At 35.7% G+C, this 17,883-nt stretch overlaps 2 protein-coding genes across 3 annotated transcripts in view; one reads left to right on the top strand and one right to left on the bottom strand.

The window, feature by feature from the left end:
* LOC132315903 (probable pre-mRNA-splicing factor ATP-dependent RNA helicase DEAH9) overlaps window positions 1-9,918 on the top strand; it is a 43,659-nt gene extending 33,741 nt beyond the window's left edge. Inside the window, exon 15 of one of the 2 annotated variants that reach the window (XM_059814361.1) lies at window positions 9,556-9,918. In XM_059814361.1, coding sequence (XP_059670344.1) covers window positions 9,556-9,610 — 55 coding nt within the window. In that variant the 3' untranslated portion in view covers window positions 9,611-9,918. The other variant, XM_059814369.1, reaches the window with a different exon arrangement.
* A 1,461-nt stretch (window positions 9,919-11,379) lies between these two features.
* LOC132315892 (prohibitin-1, mitochondrial-like) lies at window positions 11,380-16,468 on the bottom strand. The gene is made up of 6 exons (XM_059814333.1): window positions 16,346-16,468; window positions 14,916-15,090; window positions 13,126-13,242; window positions 12,462-12,632; window positions 11,955-12,167; window positions 11,380-11,862 (listed from the first exon to the last, which is right to left on the bottom strand). The coding sequence occupies exons 2-6, from the start codon at window positions 15,078-15,080 to the stop codon at window positions 11,662-11,664; spliced, it is 867 nt and encodes a 288-aa protein (XP_059670316.1). The 5' UTR covers window positions 15,081-15,090; window positions 16,346-16,468; the 3' UTR covers window positions 11,380-11,661.
* Between the last annotated feature and the right edge of the window lie 1,415 nt (window positions 16,469-17,883).

Here is a 17,883-nt window from a genome sequence, read left to right as displayed (position 1 = left end):
TGTACCTCAAACCTACGTCAGCCCCAACATAGTAAAATGGAACCTCTCCAAAAGCTATCTCTGCAACCTTGTCAATGCACTGATGATCCGTGAGTTGTGCTTGTAAAACCTTGCGAATGATGGAAAGTGTAACCACCATGCAAGCCATAAAAGCATCCATAATTCATCCACATTCTTCAAAGCATTCCACTCAGTAGTGAATAGAGCAGAAAGACTACCAACAGGTTAGCGACTGAGTGCATCCGCCACCACATTCGCTTTCCCTGGATGGTACTGTATAAAAAAATGATAGTCTTTTACAAACTCCAACCACTTGCGCTGTCTCATATTCAGCTCTCGCTTAGTGAACAAGTACTGCAGACTCTTGTGATCACTAAATAATCTGAAGGACTCACCCAACAGATAATGTCTCCAAATACGCAAGGCAAAGACCACTGCTGCCAATTCCAAATTATGTGTTGGATAATTAAGCTCATGAGGCTTAAGTTTTCGAGATCCATAAGAAATCGGTCACTCCTCTTGTATCAAAACACATCCAAGACCCTGCAACAAAGCATCCGTGTAGACAAGATACTCTATCCCGCTCTGTGGAGTAGCCAGAACCGGTGCAGAAGTCAACTTCCTTTTCAGCTCATCAAAAGCTCGCTGACAATGCTCATCCCACACGAACTGTACACCCTTCTTGGTCAGATAAGTGAGTGGTCCTACTATCTTGAAGAACCCCTGGATGAACTGACGATAATATCCTGCCAAATCGAGAAAACTCCGAATCTCGGTAGGGGAAGTAGGCTGACCCCACTCTACCATAGCTGAAACCTTGGCTGGATCAACCACTATCCCCCCTTCTGACACCACGTGACCCAGAAACTTCACTTCCCGCTGCCAAAATTCACACTTCTCGAAAATGGCATATAGCTGGTGCTCACGAAGCGTCTGCAAGACTATGCGAAGATGTCGAGTATGATCATCCTCTGACCTAGAATAGATCAAGATGTCATTAATAAAGACAATAACAAACTGATCCAATAAGCCCGGAAGACTCTGTTCATTAAGTCCATGAACACTGCAGGTGCATTAGTCGTCCCAAACGGCATACAGGAAACTCATAAGAACCATATCTCGTGAGAAACGTTGTCTTAGGAACATCCTGCTCCCTAACCCTCAACTGATGATACCCAGAACGCAGATCAATCATGGAGAAGTATGTGGCTCCCCTTAATTGATCAAACAAGTCATCAATCCTGGGCAAAGGATGCTTATTACGAATCGTAACCTTATTTAACTCCCTGTAATCTATACACAGGCGAAGCGAACCATCCTTCTTCTTCACAAACAGAACCGGTGCTCCCCAAGGTGATGTACTCCTACGAATAAAACCCTGGCTGAGTAACTGCTGAATCTGATCCCTCAGCTCTCTCATCTCTACCGGTGCCATCCTATAGGGTGCCCTAGCAATAGGCGCAGTACCTGGAGCTAGGTCTATCACAAAATCAATCTCGCGACTAGGTGGCAACCCTGGAATCTCCTGAAATACATCCGGGAAATCCTGTACAATCGGTATGTTATCCAATGACACAGTAATCCCTCCTCCTTTTCCTCCTCCACATGGAACAAATAGGTGTTCCCGCCCCCTTTAGAACGTGGCATAGCTACTACATACATATCCTGACCAGGTATGATAAAAATAATAGATCTATCAAAACAATCAACTTGGGTATGGTAGTGAGACAACCAATCCATCCCAAGTATCACATCATAAGTGTGCATGTCCAAGACCAGTAGATTGGCTAGAAATCTGAGTCTGCCAATATCTAATATCATAGGCCCATCACTCTCATGTATAATAGCTGTATCACCCAATGGTGTAGAAATATCCTGAGGTCTAGTGCATACCCTCGTCCTCATCCTAGATAAAGCAACAAAAGTCTTAGCTACAAATGAGTGTGTAGCACCCGTATCAAATAAAATACGTCTATATAAATCATGTATAGGAAACTTACCCTCAGTAGTCTGAGGTGCCTGAACATCCTGTGGCATAGGGTTATACACCCTGCCATAGTGTAACTGCTGTGGTGCCTGACCCTGAGTCTGCGACGGTGCCGGTAAAGCCAGATGTGTCTGTCCCTGAATCCGTGGAACCTGTGGAGCTGGTAGAGGCACTGGCACCCTCTGTCCCTGCTGCACATACTGTCCCTGTCCCTGTTCTGCTTTAGGACACTGCCTGGTGGTATGGCCATACTTTCCACAAGTGTAACAACTACCCTGAAAAGTACCAAATGGCCTCCTCTGTCGGTTAGCCTGTGGCTGACCCTGTCCTGCCTGTGGTCCCCCATTCTGTTGCCTCTGAATAGGTGCCCCATTCCGGTGAGCATCTGAACCACCATTGTGCTTCTTCCAAGGCTGTTGTCCCTGGAACTTGCCTTTGTCATTCTGCCGGTGACCATTGCCGTTCCCCTTTTTAGCTGACTGATTAGTAGAGTCTTTATCACCCCGCTTCTCACCACGAGCCTGTCTGATGTCCATAGTCAACTGATACTGTGGTAGAGCGGCGTCTACCACCTGAGCATAGGTAGTATAGGCTGGACTACCTGTAATAGCTCTCTTGATAGACTATATCAGTCCCTTCACAAAATTGTTGCGCTTCTTCTCCTTTGTATCCACCTCTTCCGGTGCAAAGAGAGACAATTGTGTGAACTGCTGGTCATACTCTGCCACTGTCATGTTTCCCTACTGCAGATTTAGAAACTCGGTCTTCATAGCTGCCTTGACTGCATAGGGAAAATATTTCTCGTCAAAGCGAGCACTGAACTCATCTTAAGTCAATGTCATCCTCTCCTCTGAGGTGGTAACTGACTCCCACCACTGTAGTGCATCCCCAACCAGCTTGAAGGTAGCAAGCATCTACTTCTGCACCTCCGTGCACTGAACCAAACGAAGATGACGCTCAATGTCCTGTTTCCACTGGTGAGCTGCTTTCGCATCGATGGAGCCTGAAAACACAGGTGGACTCCCCCTTTGTGAAAGAGCTCCTAGCCTTTCCCCAAGAATCCGTCTGAACCACTGGTGCTAATACAGTGCCTGCTGAACCTGTGGTTGATTCCGGAGTGTAGCTGTTACCCCAGCCTCTATAGCTCGAGCAATAAGGTCATTGAGGTATGGAGGAATCTCTGGATCTCTGACCCGACCCTGAGCCTGTTGAACTTCCTCCTGCTCCTCCTGAAACCCTGGCATTTGTTGCTCTTCTTCCATTTGCCGACGTTGTAGACGTTCATACTGTCTACGTACCGCTATTCTCTGTCGACTATTCATTTTCTGTCCTCTTCCAGTGTTAACCATACTGTTAACATAGAAAGACAGGCATCAGTACGAGTTTAAACGAACCGTAAAAGAATTCAACGAATCCTAAACATGAGCTCAATAAAAAAAAATGCTACGCGGAAGTCTTAATACGAAACGTCCTAGAGACACTTGAACCTGGAGTACTCTGATACCAACTGTGATACCCCTAGTATCCGAGACACTGGTTGATCAGGCCTAGGCCCAAACCCGAGGGAATATCAAACAATTAAAGTATTTTAAAGCGAACACAGAAGACAAAATGAAATAAAAAATTAAAAAAAAAAAAAAAAAATGGAATAAAACTGAAAGAAACATTAATTATAAAACCCTCCATGCATAACTGAATAATAAAAATCCAATCCTCCAAAACTTCAAGGTTACAACTTGGGAATCCACTGGTGGACCCCTAACCAAAAGTTCAACTGAAACTGAAACTGAAAATAGATATTGCTAGAAACATCGAGAGAAATCCTACGTAATCAGTTGAATGTGAGACTGTTCTCAACAAACACGATCAAGCTCTAAGGTTAAAACCATCCTGTACCTGAAAAGAATAATAAAGGAGTGGGTCAGACCCACGAGCAAGTTCTAATCTAACTGCAATCCATACATTGACCCGATAAGCAGATATACCGTAGACACCTCACAATATCTATCTAGTCCATACATCTAAATATATCCACACTAAGGGACATTCACTGGTCTATAATAGGGGTCTCAACCTGAATAGAAGGCAATATGCGAATACGCACCCAAAGGTGGGCATGAGTACCTGGACCTAACAGGGTACACCTCAACTTATTATAACCAGCTACGCATCCACCGCATATACGCACCCTAACTAACGAGTCTGAGACTCAAGCTCAGCTCGTGGTACCATAAACATATATATAAAATCCATCCAAATCCAGGGTATGTAGTTCAAATATTTAATAAACTGACATACAACAAACCAACTGGTTAGTCACTCAACTTATTCAGTTGATGTGACTTAACCACCGTCCATTAATCCAAGAAGCCACTCAACTTAGTTACAGTTGATATGACTTAACCAAGATTAGGATTCAATATTTATAAATCCATTTCTTAAATCCGTTAGGTTAGGTTTAGGTGTTTGGAGCTAAACCGTCACCAGTATGTCACCGTCCCATACCGGTGCATACAATCCTCCATATCCTTGTAAATTACATCATATATATAACAGTTTAGTAATTTACAATCCAAAATTAATATCCAAATAATTGCAGAAGAAATATTAACAATCTAGCAATTAAAATCCAGTAGTAATCCATGTAATTGCATCGAAGAATTAAATATTCTAACAATTAACATCTAACACATGCATAGTTCAAATTTAATAACACAATGACCCTATCATGTATTTAAAATTAGTTCTATAATAATATTATAGTCCAATAAATCGCTAAATTAATTTAAGCGATCTAGTTCCCTCCATCCAATAACAGAGTACAAAGTCATATACTTATATTTTGTTGTATCTTTTAGCACAGAGCCCCCACTATGCCACAAGTCCAATATATTACTTTAAAAGACTTCATCGTGCATCTAAAATAAATTTAAAAATCATTTTATAGCACCCTAAACCGTCAGATTAAAATTAATCAACAAATCTCCTTTCAGCCGTTAACTGTACGCAAAGTTGTCAAATAGCGTACTGTTAATTCTATTTAAAACTAAGGAGTAAATTTATGCAATTCAAGACCTTAGTTAGATGTTAAAATTATTATTTAAAAACCCAATTAAAAATTTAAAACTGTTCAATAACCCAGAATGCCCAAACAGTGACTGAAAGTCACTTTTACGCACAAAACAAAGAAAGAGCCTGCTCTAGAAAAGTGGAGCAGGCTCAAGGTGACATAGAGCCGGTTCTACCACACCTTGGAGCCGGCTCTAACAGGTGGGAGCCGGCTCTTGGCATTCCAGAGCCGGCTCTCTCTCCCCCTGTGAGCTTCTTCTCCGTTTCAGCTTTGTTCTAACCTCTGTTCTAACTCCGGCCAACTACAACCCTTCTGTTTGGTTTCTTAAACTGATCTTAAGTATCTTATTAACACCCAAGAACATCCCAAAGGTTTGATAACAACCATTAGACCCAATCACAGAGATTAAATTTTGCTACCAAACTAACATGCGATAGGAACAAATCTGAAACTATTTGATAAATTGAAACGGAACAAATTGCTACACATATTTAAAATAGAATAATAACAACCCTATGAGTTTTATATAACCCCAGTATTGTTCCTATATTTTGTTTACAGTAGTTGCAATCAAATACAGAGACTAAAGTTACAATAGAAACAAAATGCTTGCAGGACAGAAAACTGGAACGAAAATTGTATGCACTGTAACAGATTTATTTTCAACACCACAGATCATCAATATAGCATAAGTTAAATAGGTAAATTCCAGTTACTGAATGATTAAACCCTAAAGATTATCTAGGTGCACAGAACACGAGCCAAAGAGAAGGAGAAAGAGAAGAACTTGCCTGTGATTTCAATTATGAAATCACTGTGTCGTCTCTAAGTTTTCCGGCAATTCTGAACGCCGTCAAGCTTCCTATAACTCCGTCTCTAATCCTTACTCAACCTCCTTGGTCCTCTCTGTACAATTCCTCTTAAGCCTCACTTTGTTTTCCCACAACTGCTCTCTGTTTCACTCTCTGTATCTTTAGTATGTGAATAGGGTTTTTCCAACCCTTGATACAGATTATAACCGTATATATATATAGGCGTAAAAATCCTAAACCCTAATCCTTGTTCAATTAGAGTCAGAGCCCTAACTCTAAGCCTAGTCGGCCCATGAACCTATCTCTGTCACCATATTGCGGCTTACCTATACGTGAATTGCAACCCAGAGCTAACTATAACTTAAACCATAATAAAATTAACAAAAATCCAATTAAATAGTTAAATACACTTAACCAATTAATTCCAATTAAATTGCTCAATTAAACAATTAAAAACACTTAAACAATAAATGCCAATTAAATAATAAAAGATTGATTACTTAATTCAATTTAAATACATGTCACATAGGTAAACAATTAAATAAAATTAATAAATAAAAATAATTAAACCAAATAATTACGCAAAAATACAATAAAAATAATAAATAAATGCCGAGACTATCCTTTTAAAATTAGGGGTATTACATAACTCAACTAAACAGTAAACACAAATCTCAATTAGAAACAAATTAAAGAATCAGAGAGCCTAATATATCTTATTCAGTTATATTTTTGGTCTCTTAAAATTCATTTTTTACAAAGAACACAAATCTTTAATATTTAAGTGTAGATTTTGAATGAATAATAAATGGAGGATAAATATGCACATGGAAATCATAATCAAACTCTAAGAACACGATTTTGATAAGATAAAAAGTGAGAGCAAATAATATTTATACAGACATCATAATTAGGATGTGAATAAAGTGTGTTCGGGATGAGGTACTTCTTTTCCAAATTCGTTCCATTAGTGATTTTTTTTTCTTTTCCAAATTCGGTTTAGGCGGCTCACATCAGAGTCGGGACGCTCCGATATATATATATATATATGATGGTGTTGTGGCCCAAATTTGGTACAAACGCGACTCGCTTACAACTCAATGACCGTTGGATGAGCTTTGTGTGGATATTATGATACTTGCAAGGCATTGTAAAGGTTGTGCTAGTCTATGATAGAGGCAGCGACACGTGTGGGAGTGTTGCTGGATATGTTGATTCGGATTATGCTGAAGATCTTGATAGGAAGAAGTCCTTGACAGGGTATGTCTTCACTCTTTGTAAGAGTGTGATCAGTTGGAAGGCGACTTTGCAGCCTGTAGTTCATTTTCTACTATTAAGGTTGAATACATGGTAGTTACAGAGGCAAGGAAATAAGGTATATGGTTGAGAGGCTTCGTTGGTGATTTGGATTTGCATCAGGATGATTTGATTGTGTTTTACGACAGCCAGAATTCCATACATTTGATTAAAAATCAGATGTTCCATAAGAGGACCAAACACATTGATGTCAAGTTTCACTTCATCAGGGATGTGGTTGCACATGATGCTATTGCAGTGAGGAAGATTGGGACAGCAGAAAATTCAATAGATATGATGACTAAGGTCATTCCTACACTCAAGTTCAAACATTATCTAGACTTGATTGGTACTTGCAATTGCTGAGGCCTTTAGGGGCATAAGGAGGCAGCGAAAGGAGTAGTTGGAGATTGTCGAGCTTGGCGTAATTTAAGCCAAGGTGGAGATTTGTGATGTTATGGCCCGAATTTGGTGCTAGGTCACGTTGCAACCTACTTACGATCCGTGACCGTGGACCCCAATTAGTCTCTTGTAATCCGATATATAAGGGCGCTTAGGGTTTGGAGTGGGGTAAGAAAAAAACTGAAATTCATATAGAAACAAAGTGAGGGACTAAAAACTTGTAATCTTCGATTTTACACATAGTGAAAATTTTCGTCGGATCCCAACCGTAGACGTAGGCTATTGTCGAACCACGTATAAATTTTTGTATTCTTTATGTGACGTGTTTACTTTTCTGTTATAATTTTTGGTTCAATTTGGGTTTATTGCGTTCGAATAAAAAAAATAATTTAAATTTAAGATAAATTTTGTAAATTATTTTATAGTGACATCTTTCCCATGTTCAAGTGTAATTGTCTTTGTTGGATAAAGAAAGAGAGTGTCTATTTGTCCCAGCGGTGGAGATGTACAATACTGATAATGTATCTCTCGTAATAATATAATAATAACAAAAAAGTTTCAAACGGTTAATATAATAATAACAATTGTTTCTCCTATTCACCCATTAAATTGAATAAAATTTAATAAAAACTTCATGGATTTGATCCTCCATATTCTCGACTTCACCTTGAAATTGATTGGAACTCCATGAATGATCTCAAAATAAAATACTTGAACTCATTGATCTTAAATAAAATACTTAGATTGTGTGAATAAAAGGAAAACAAGGTTGATCATATGACCTCTTTTTGCTACTAAAAAAAATGTCCGCAATTTGTTTCAAGTGCTTGCGATAAAATAAAAAAATAAAAAAAAAAAAAAATGAACCAAAACAATTTACAAGTTCAATAAATTTAAATTTCAAAAAGGCCCCTTTTAAAAATGCACCCTTCACATTTTTACTTCACTGAATTTTTTCTAATTTATATTATTAACTAAAATTTCAGTTAAAATTTTAAAAATATTCTCACTCAATTTTTAAAATGGCCCACTTCATAATTTATTTTTTTAAAATTTTTTTACAATTTTTTTTTATTATTCGAGAATGCCTCCTTCAAAATAATTCATGGGTTCCTCACTGACTCAACCTATCAAAAAGGACAAATTTTAAAGTGCGAAAAAAAAAAAAAAAAAAAAAAAAAAAAAAATGTTCTTTCTATTTTGGTGTCAAAATCAAATGTTACTTCAAAATTAATGCGAGTGATGTATTAAAATTACTAGGAAAAGAGAGAGATTGTAAATGGGGTTTTCTTGGAAATTTGAATGAACACAAACAAAGGTTGTCGGTTGTTCTAAGTCTATGCAGAAGCGTGTGGAGAAATGAGAATAAAGTATCTCTAAAACGTGATTCGTAAGTTAGAAAGAAGGTTCATGAATTACATCGAATAAATGTTAGTTGTTGAATGGTCGCTGGAAATACATGACTTGGTCCCACCATCAGCCGGCTTCAATGTGTGTTTTTTTTACCTCTAAGTCAAAAAAATACGCAGAAAGAAGAAAGATCCTCCTTTTCAGTTGGAGCAGGGAGAGATGGGTGTCACACACACAAAGAAAAAAATAAATAAATAAATAAATTGGTTCATAATTGAGTAACGATGGTTTGGAGAAGTGATGTTATTATTTATTTTTAATCTATCAAGACTAAGACTTTCTTTAAATAATTCTTGAAAATTGATATCCCTGCTGCAAACAACAATAGAGTGAACTACTTCAAAAATTACACTACGGATGTTGTAGGTGTAAAAATTATCTACAAAAATTGATGAGTCGAGAAATAAAAACAATGTATAATAGAGATTCAGAATTTTTCGATATATTTTACTGCAGGCTCCTACTTCTATTTATATAAGTTTTGATGGTAAAATTATGACTCACCTTACTTGTCTCTCGCGATTTATTCACCATTATCCTTTCACATTTTATTCCATATAAGGCTTTTTTCTATACAGGGCTCTTTCTTCGTATACCTCCTTCTATGTGAGGCTCCCTCAATCTTGTGACTAATTGATTCGAATCATGAATTATATTTATCCACGCTGTATGTTTGACCGAGAATAGATTAAGCTGATCTTGTGATAAGCTGATGATGACTCTTTTGGGCTTATCAAACTAGGCTTTGAAAGTCATGTGGCCCAAAAGAAATGGGTTGTAATTCATTTGATGACGTGGGTGGTTTTTATTGGTTGGGAGATTTTTCCCTCCACAGATGTATTGGCCGATCCCAAAACAGACATGTCTTTGGCTTGGGGCAGCATGCAACGATAATTTTTTTAAAAAAAATTATGGATCTATTCAATAGGATTTCTATTAATTCGTGTGTGTAATTTTCTCATCCTTTATTTATTGAATGGAAAATAAGAAATATTTGAAATTTCATTTTAAAGGTCATTATCTAATGCATCTACATCAATAAAACATTTTGAATGGAAAATAAGAGATATTTGAAATTTCATTTTAACGGTCAATATCTAATGCATCTACATCAATAAAACATTGTAGGCAAGTACAATGATTCATTGAAATTCACATTTGTATTCTAATATTTGACAAATTACACTTTTATTATTGTATCAAAATACTCACGTAAGGAAATATTTCAATTTGAGTTTGATTATACAAAGAACTCATCAAACTTTTGGCAAAATCAAAATGTAATAGAATGAGAGACAAAAGATTAAAAAAGGACGCAGTTAGATACTAGTCTTGTCATGCTGAAAGGAAACGTTGAGGACTAACATAATTTTTAACAATGTTTTTAAGCCGCTCATTTTATCACTTTTTACAAAAAAAAAAAAATTAAAAATTGTCATCCCTATTTGAAATAAGAGTAATGCAACAATGATTAATCAATTTTTATAAAAATTCTCTTTTAAAATGTTTCTATCAATAATTGAAACATCTAATACATAAGATTAACATACTTATGTGTTTTCTAAATTAAAATCATTATTTAAATTTTGATTATTCACTTTTGCTTCTAGATATGTCATGGCTTACCGATGCCACATTAAGGACAAAAAAACACTAAATTAAAGTTGGAGATCTCATGTTCCATGGCCCAACCATCTATGACTAAGTGGGACTAAACTATTTAAACAACAAAGACAAGACGGCTGTTTCTATTCTCCACCAATAATGCATTTCAATAAGATTATACTTTTTTTTTGTTTTGTTTGAGAACACAAGTGATTGCAGCCGCTAGATTGGAAACAGCAATTGCTTCTATGGTCCATCAACTTGGTATTTTCATGGAAAAATTAGGCAAGAGGAGAAGCCACTTTTTTGCACCATTACAGATTTTTTTATTCCTAAACCTTAACTGCTCTTCAAACGTCAGGAATGACGTCGTTTTTTTCTTTTTTTTTTTTTCCCCGCACACGGTGCACAAACATTATCTAATTTCATACATATTTCTATATTGTATAAGCTAACAAGCACATATCATATATCAATCTCAACAACTAACTACAATGGCATTACATCTTATCTATAAGCTAATTCCTCTGCTCATAGTATATAATGCAACTCATCCAACTTGAACACTCACTATGAGGGGAATATCCTCAGTCCACACCAGACTAGAGTCATTGGTAATTGAATTTACTTTACTGACCATTTTTTATTACACACTTTCATCAACACCAAATCAGATCAAAACCTGAACAAACAGAAACTTTACAAAAGTGTTTTTAAAAAATAAAAATAAAAAAATCTTCCACCATGCTTTAAAAAGTAGGCCATGGATAAAAATATAGTAGAACACAGATAGCCAAGAAATGTAATTCTGTTCCATTCAGCATCATAGTAGTATATAGAGAATTCATCATCCAAGAATGGCAAGAAAATAAAATCAAGTTTTCCATCTACATAACAGTTTGAGACTAGATATGCCATCTTCAAATATGTGAAGGGCTAATTTGCTCTCATGCTTTAGCATAATATACTATAAAGCAGGAAAGCGCTATTTATACTAGCAATAATTTTCCAGTCTTGCTAATTAAAAATTGTAAATCCATCACCAAAAGAAGAGCTTAGAACATTAACCTCTCTACTTTTCATTTCTTCCTAGTAGAGTTGCCTCCCAGATTCATCCCCTGAAGGTTCAGCAAAAGCTCGTCTGAATTCAAGAGCACCTTGTTAGCAGATTTTGATATTACATGTGCAATGTCCCTTGCAGCTTCAATCTTTCGTAGAGTGATGAACGACTGGTTGTTGGCAATAGCTTCACCAATCAGATGGGCACTCTTGGCCTCACCCTGATGATAAAAAATAAAAAAAAATTAATTGATGAGAAAGATTAAACTTGTGGATGAGAAGTTCATAATGAAATTAGAGAACATTTTCTAACCTGTGCTCTGATAATTGCACTTCTCTTGTCCTGCTCCGCTTTCTCCACAACGAACTTGGCCCTCTCAGCTTCTTGTGCCGCGATTTGCTTTGCCTCAATTGCAGCTGTAAACTCCTTCCCAAAAGTTAGGTTCGTAATGGAAACATCGTCCAGTGCAATGTTGAAGGTGGCTGCTCTCTCTGTCAATAGTTTCCGAATTTCACGACTAACAGCCTGCAGAGAACAATCAAGGTTGTCAAAAGCTTGGCATAAATGAAAAATAGGAAAACAGAAAATTTAACAATCTGATCTACAGGGCACATTCGGACAATCTGAATAGAAAACAGAATGTCTTCCGGAAATTCCAAGAACAACTTTTGTTATTATCACTATCAGAGACGAATCTTGCCAAAGAGATCGGATAGATGGATGCCCAATCAAGTCCGAGCAAGTGCTCATAAAATTACTAAATGTGATACTAAAGAAACGTTCGCCATATCAGAGTTGAAAAGCGGCCTGATTACTAACCTCTCTCTGAGTGATGAGCTGGCTTGCATTATATTGTGCAACCACGGCTTTCAAAGTTTCATGGATTATAGAAGGCAGTACTCTCTCATTATAGTTCTCACCAAGCGTTCGGTAGATAGTAGGCAACTGATCTGCCACTGGGCGTGTAAGGACTCGAAGAGAAATCTTGACCTGTCCAGAAAAATGTTAAGCAGGAACCTTCTACTGGAATGATTAACAGAATATCTCCTCAAAGCACATTAAATTGCTAAATGAAAAGGCACCCAAAACTCTTTAAGTTACAGAATCTTGAAAAGTAATTTAAAGATCATAAGCGTGTAATTATATAGTAGTTAGTTTGACTCCATAACATGATTTTTCATAGAACCACCTTTTTTTAACTACAGTATAACAACAAACTACAAGAAGGACATGGATTCTCACTCTAGAAAACATATCAACACATAAGTAGATAATGTCCCAGAGATACGGATTCTTTTAGTTAGGGAACCAGCCAGAGTTTTTAAGAGCACAACAGATACCCATATTTATTTTCTTCTTTCATCTAATTATAGAGGCAAATCAGGGAAATATACTTACCATTTGGAGGTTACGACTCCCGATATTTAATTTCTTTTTCTTCTTTCATCTAATTAATGGAGGCAAATCTTGGAAATATACTTACCATTTGGAGGTCGCGACTCCCGGAAGTACTCTCAATAAGTTGAGGACGTGCACGAACATTGTAAATGATAGGCCTTTCAAACCAAGGAATCATCAAATGTGTTCCTTCAGGATAAACCTGCAAAACACTTTAGTCAGCAAGAGGAAAAATAACACTGAACACAATAACCCAAGTGTTTGTGTTGTGGAATGGGAAAATGCAACAGGGCCCTGAATTTGGACACAATAAAAGCAAACAGAAATTGATTCAACAGTACCAAATAAGTTCACCATTTCCCGGATTGATAATAAACTAAAACTATGTCAGTCAAGTGGGGGGGAAAAATGCGAAACTCTTACTCCAAAATACCCAGTACACCTCACATGAAGTCAGCGCTTTGCTACATTGGGACCATGGGTTCATCAAGCTTTTGGAATTGATCATGATGTTTTCATTTAAGCAGTATCTTAATGATTAAATAACCCAGGTCTCCTGCTAGAAGGTGCATGAGAGAGTCAGAAAGGAAATAAGCATCATGCCTCAATTGTAACATGCAGAGTGTACCACTCAAAAGGAGGTTTTGCTTCAAATTTTGGTACCTACTACCCAGTTATATTTCGGGGGAATTTTTAATCTTGCCGGTTAATTTTGACTACTTTAACACAATTTGAGTTTTTTAAACACTCTTGGTCCTTTAATTAAGGATTTCCTTCTTTATTTTTTATGGTAATCCATGTTACATGAGCTTTTAAAAAATGCATGAAGCGCTCATCTCAGGCACACAATACTTTGGTTGGAGTATGTGTCTAAAAAGCGTTTCCAAATGTGAAATTAAAAAACTGAATGCAGCCTCAACTAGAGGGATCAACCTGTGCCTTTTGATTTTAAGACACAAGAGGGTCAAGTTGATGGCCCTGATAAGCATTACCCAATAATTCATTATTGTGTAATTGTCCATAAAATTCTTTTCTTTTGCTACATTATGCTTCAACGCAAGTGAAGTGTTGATGTTGAACACCATGTTATATAAACACATTATTTTACTTTATAAAATAAAAAAATAATAATATGAACATGTAGTCGTGTCAGAACCATAATATTGCAATGCATGATGTTCTGGTTCCATACAAAAATTAATCATGAATGCAAATGACTGAAACAAGTAACTGCAAATAAATAGAAAGAACACTATTTTCTAATTCACACAGTTGAGAAACAAGACATATGCAGGACAACATGCCCAAGTTTAACTCATATTAATAAGTGGCTATAATTGAGATTTATACACCTATATCTTTCCAGAAGAAAGTAAGAAAGCAAGTTGAGACAAGTTAGATCGAATGAAAGAAAGGAAAAGAGCAAAAAGATTATTTTGGTTTTTAGCAGTTTAAGGACAGGAAACCTATCTTCCTTTTGGGTTTTTTTCAAAAATGGCCCAAGTTTAGTTTCTATTCCAACAAGGAACAAAAAGGACAATATACAAGATGTGTAGAAAGAGTTGTGATACTTAGCTCAATCTGTGAAACTACAGGATGTACAAGAACACACCAATCCTAAGGATCCATAGGATTAATTGTGTATAAAATAGGATAACCATTCATAAGCAAGAAAAAATAAAAATATAGAAGTAGGGTAAAAAAAATAGAGGCAAAACACCACATAAGTAACCATAGGAAAATATAAGTGAAGTTGAAAGCACGTAACTGAGAGAAGAGGATGATCATTTCAAGTATACCTTCCAAAAGAAAATAAATACAAACACTAATTCATTTTTCTATTTAGAATAAAAAAGCTGTGTGGATGAAGTCTACCTTTTCTTTGACGCCAACAAGACGATTGAACACAATGGCTCTACTGCCTCCCTCAACATTGTACAAACTGTTAAAGGCAGCATACAGACCTACCCCTCCAACGAGTCCCACCATAGCCAAAGCGGGAACTGCCCTTGGCACCTTGGGGATTTTAACATTGTTCATATTTGTATCCCTAAAACAGCTTGAGAGAAGAGGAAATCAAATTTAAAGAAAAATGAACTAAGGAAATCAAATTTAAAGAAAATGAACTAAGTTTCAAAAATCAGAAATACACAGTGAAAACAATTTCACTGTCTATTAGAGAGCGAGACTGTTAAAAAAGAAAAGAGATATACCTAAGATAAATTAGAAAAAGCAAGAAAACAAGGAAAGTCACTAGATTATGAACATTTTAAAGAAAAAATTAATATTGCACCAAAATATTTTCCCAAACTATTACTCATCTTAAGAACAAAAACCATCTAATGATCATGAAGCAATAATTTCATAGATACAATTAGAGGACAGAAAAAGTGAAAAAACTAGATAGCATATTAAGAAATAAAATCACTTAAACAAAGAAATGAAAAGAGAGTTAAACCAAAAATTAGGCGGATTAATCGGCAGTGCACTACTTACAACCATTTTTGTCATAAAAACCAAAATTAAATATAAATTCAAAGCTACTCAACCTATTCCTAGACGTGGTTGATACCTGGTCTCATGAAAGCAAAGACTAGAGTCTGATTTGGATGTTTCCATGCAATTACATATAATTCCATAAAAGAAAGGTCATCATAAATGATCATTGCATCAAGTATAATGATGCCACAGATTACAGTGAAATCTTGAACTAAAAACCATTTCATGAATCCCAGAAATCAACCTACATTACCAGTTTTACCCTTGGACCTTTTTTAAGCCCTCAATTGTTCCCCTCTAGATATGATTCGTTCCTAAAATGCTATGCAGATTATGATGAATTCCTTCATTTTCGAAGAGACGTTCTAGAAATTTACAAATGCTGCTCCAATAAAAAAATTTAGGGGATTCAATCCATCCAATGGTAATATACAGAATCGATATGTTTATCAAATACACGATTATTCAGAGTGAACATAAACTAAAATCCTGTCAACTAAAATGCTGAAGCACATAGATCAGACTAATTGAACATATACCAAATCAAGTACCAAAAAACTCGGGCTCAAAATAAATTCTGATATCAAACAAAATCCCAGAGCAATAAATACTATGTGTGTGTGTGCGCGTATCCTCATCGTTCTGTATAATATGATCGATGAATGCGAACATCCGTACACACATATTGTATCTCTATCGTTGCGTGTATATTAAGCGCTTGAAAATATAACGAAGAACAGAAAACGATTCGACAAATAGAAAACGATTCGAGAACAATGAGTAAACATAGAACGATCTGATCAGACCTTAATCGCCTTCTTCAGAGAGAAAAAAAAAATAGAGAGAAAAGGAGAGGAGGGTTTAAGGCATGGTTTAGTCTAGGAGGGTTTGGGTCTCATATCCTTTTGTTTTTCTTTTCTTTTCCGTCAAGTCAGATAATCGGTAAATATCTGGATAAACACCCTTTTTATTTGGCAATATCCAAAAACTGACAAAATTTTTTTTTTTTTTTTTTTTAAATATATATTTTTATTTTCCCTTTATTTTTGAAATAGTTGTTAACGAGTAATTAAACACCTGTCCCAGGCCCCCAACCCCACGCCAAATGTGACAAAAATATTTATTTTATCGGTTATGAAATAAGCCGCTGGACAATAGTAGTACCAATTTTTTTATTTTTTTATTTTTTTCTTTTCATTTAGAAAACAACAAATTACAAAATTAGTATTGAGAGTACTTATATTTTGTACTAGTTTTATTTAATCGGTTATTTAATAGAGTAATGCTATTACAAGAGTGCTTTCGCAAAAAGTCTAAACAACTCCTACTTATACATAAATTACATTATTTTTTTTTTTAGAGATTTGGAAAAGAGAATTAATTAAGAAAGAATCATTATAATAAGGAAACAAATAATTTATTTTTTTTTTATTTTTTTATTTTTATCTCTTCTCTCCATGTTGTCCCTTTCTCTATCTTGGTTAATACCCTCGACCAATCTGTCTCTATATAAAATTTCAATAAAATCAAAGTTTAAAAAGTTAGGTAAAGTTTTCAATAAAATCAAAGTTTAAAAATCTAGGTAAAGTATAATAACACTTCCTAAAATTTGCAAAAAGGACACATAAATAAAACTTAGCCTATTTTGGAACAAAAACACCCCCTCAAGTTTGATAAAGTTACCAAAGACACCCCAATGGTAATAAATTGATATTTTTGCCTTTTGAGTTTTATATTGATCTTTTTTGAATGTTAAAATTACCTTTCTAACCTTCTCTTGGTTTAATATTTGCATACCCATTTATTTCCATCTCTCCTGTCATCAACCTTATACCCACACAGTTTCTCTTTCATTCATTCATTGGCGCCATATTGCAATCAATACTTAACCTTTTTCCGGTTGGTTCGTTGTTCTTTGTTGGTTTGATCCCTAAAGCTTACTGTTTTTGGTCTCTGAAGTTTACTGCTCTGATTTTTTATTTCTGTTTCGCTCACTGTACTTTGTTTTTGGCTCAATTTGTATATGATTTATCTTCATTTTTGGCTCAATTTGTATATGATTTACCTGCATTTTTGGCTCAATTTGTATATGAAGCTCGTAGGTTTGAATTGAAAAATCATGATTAGTTGTCAGAAGATGCCCCAGGCCAATAGAAATACCACGTTTTTGTTTTTTTGTTTCCGAGAAAAAAAAAAAAAAATTCTATAATGGTTTTTTTTTTTTAATAAAAAAAAAAAATCATATTTAGTTGCTTAAATCTATGGAGGTGAGGTGACACTGTTTATTCAATCTTTCACCAATACCTCTTTTGATTAAACCATACTATATTTCAACTTTAAGCAA

Source organism: Cornus florida, unplaced genomic scaffold, assembly GCF_030987335.1.
Source record: "Cornus florida cultivar Cherokee Brave unplaced genomic scaffold, ASM3098733v1 CherokeeBrave_3.0.0_Hap2_Chr01, whole genome shotgun sequence".
Lineage (NCBI taxonomy): Eukaryota > Viridiplantae > Streptophyta > Magnoliopsida > Cornales > Cornaceae > Cornus > Cornus florida.
This window is presented reverse-complemented; position numbering and strand designations above follow the sequence as displayed.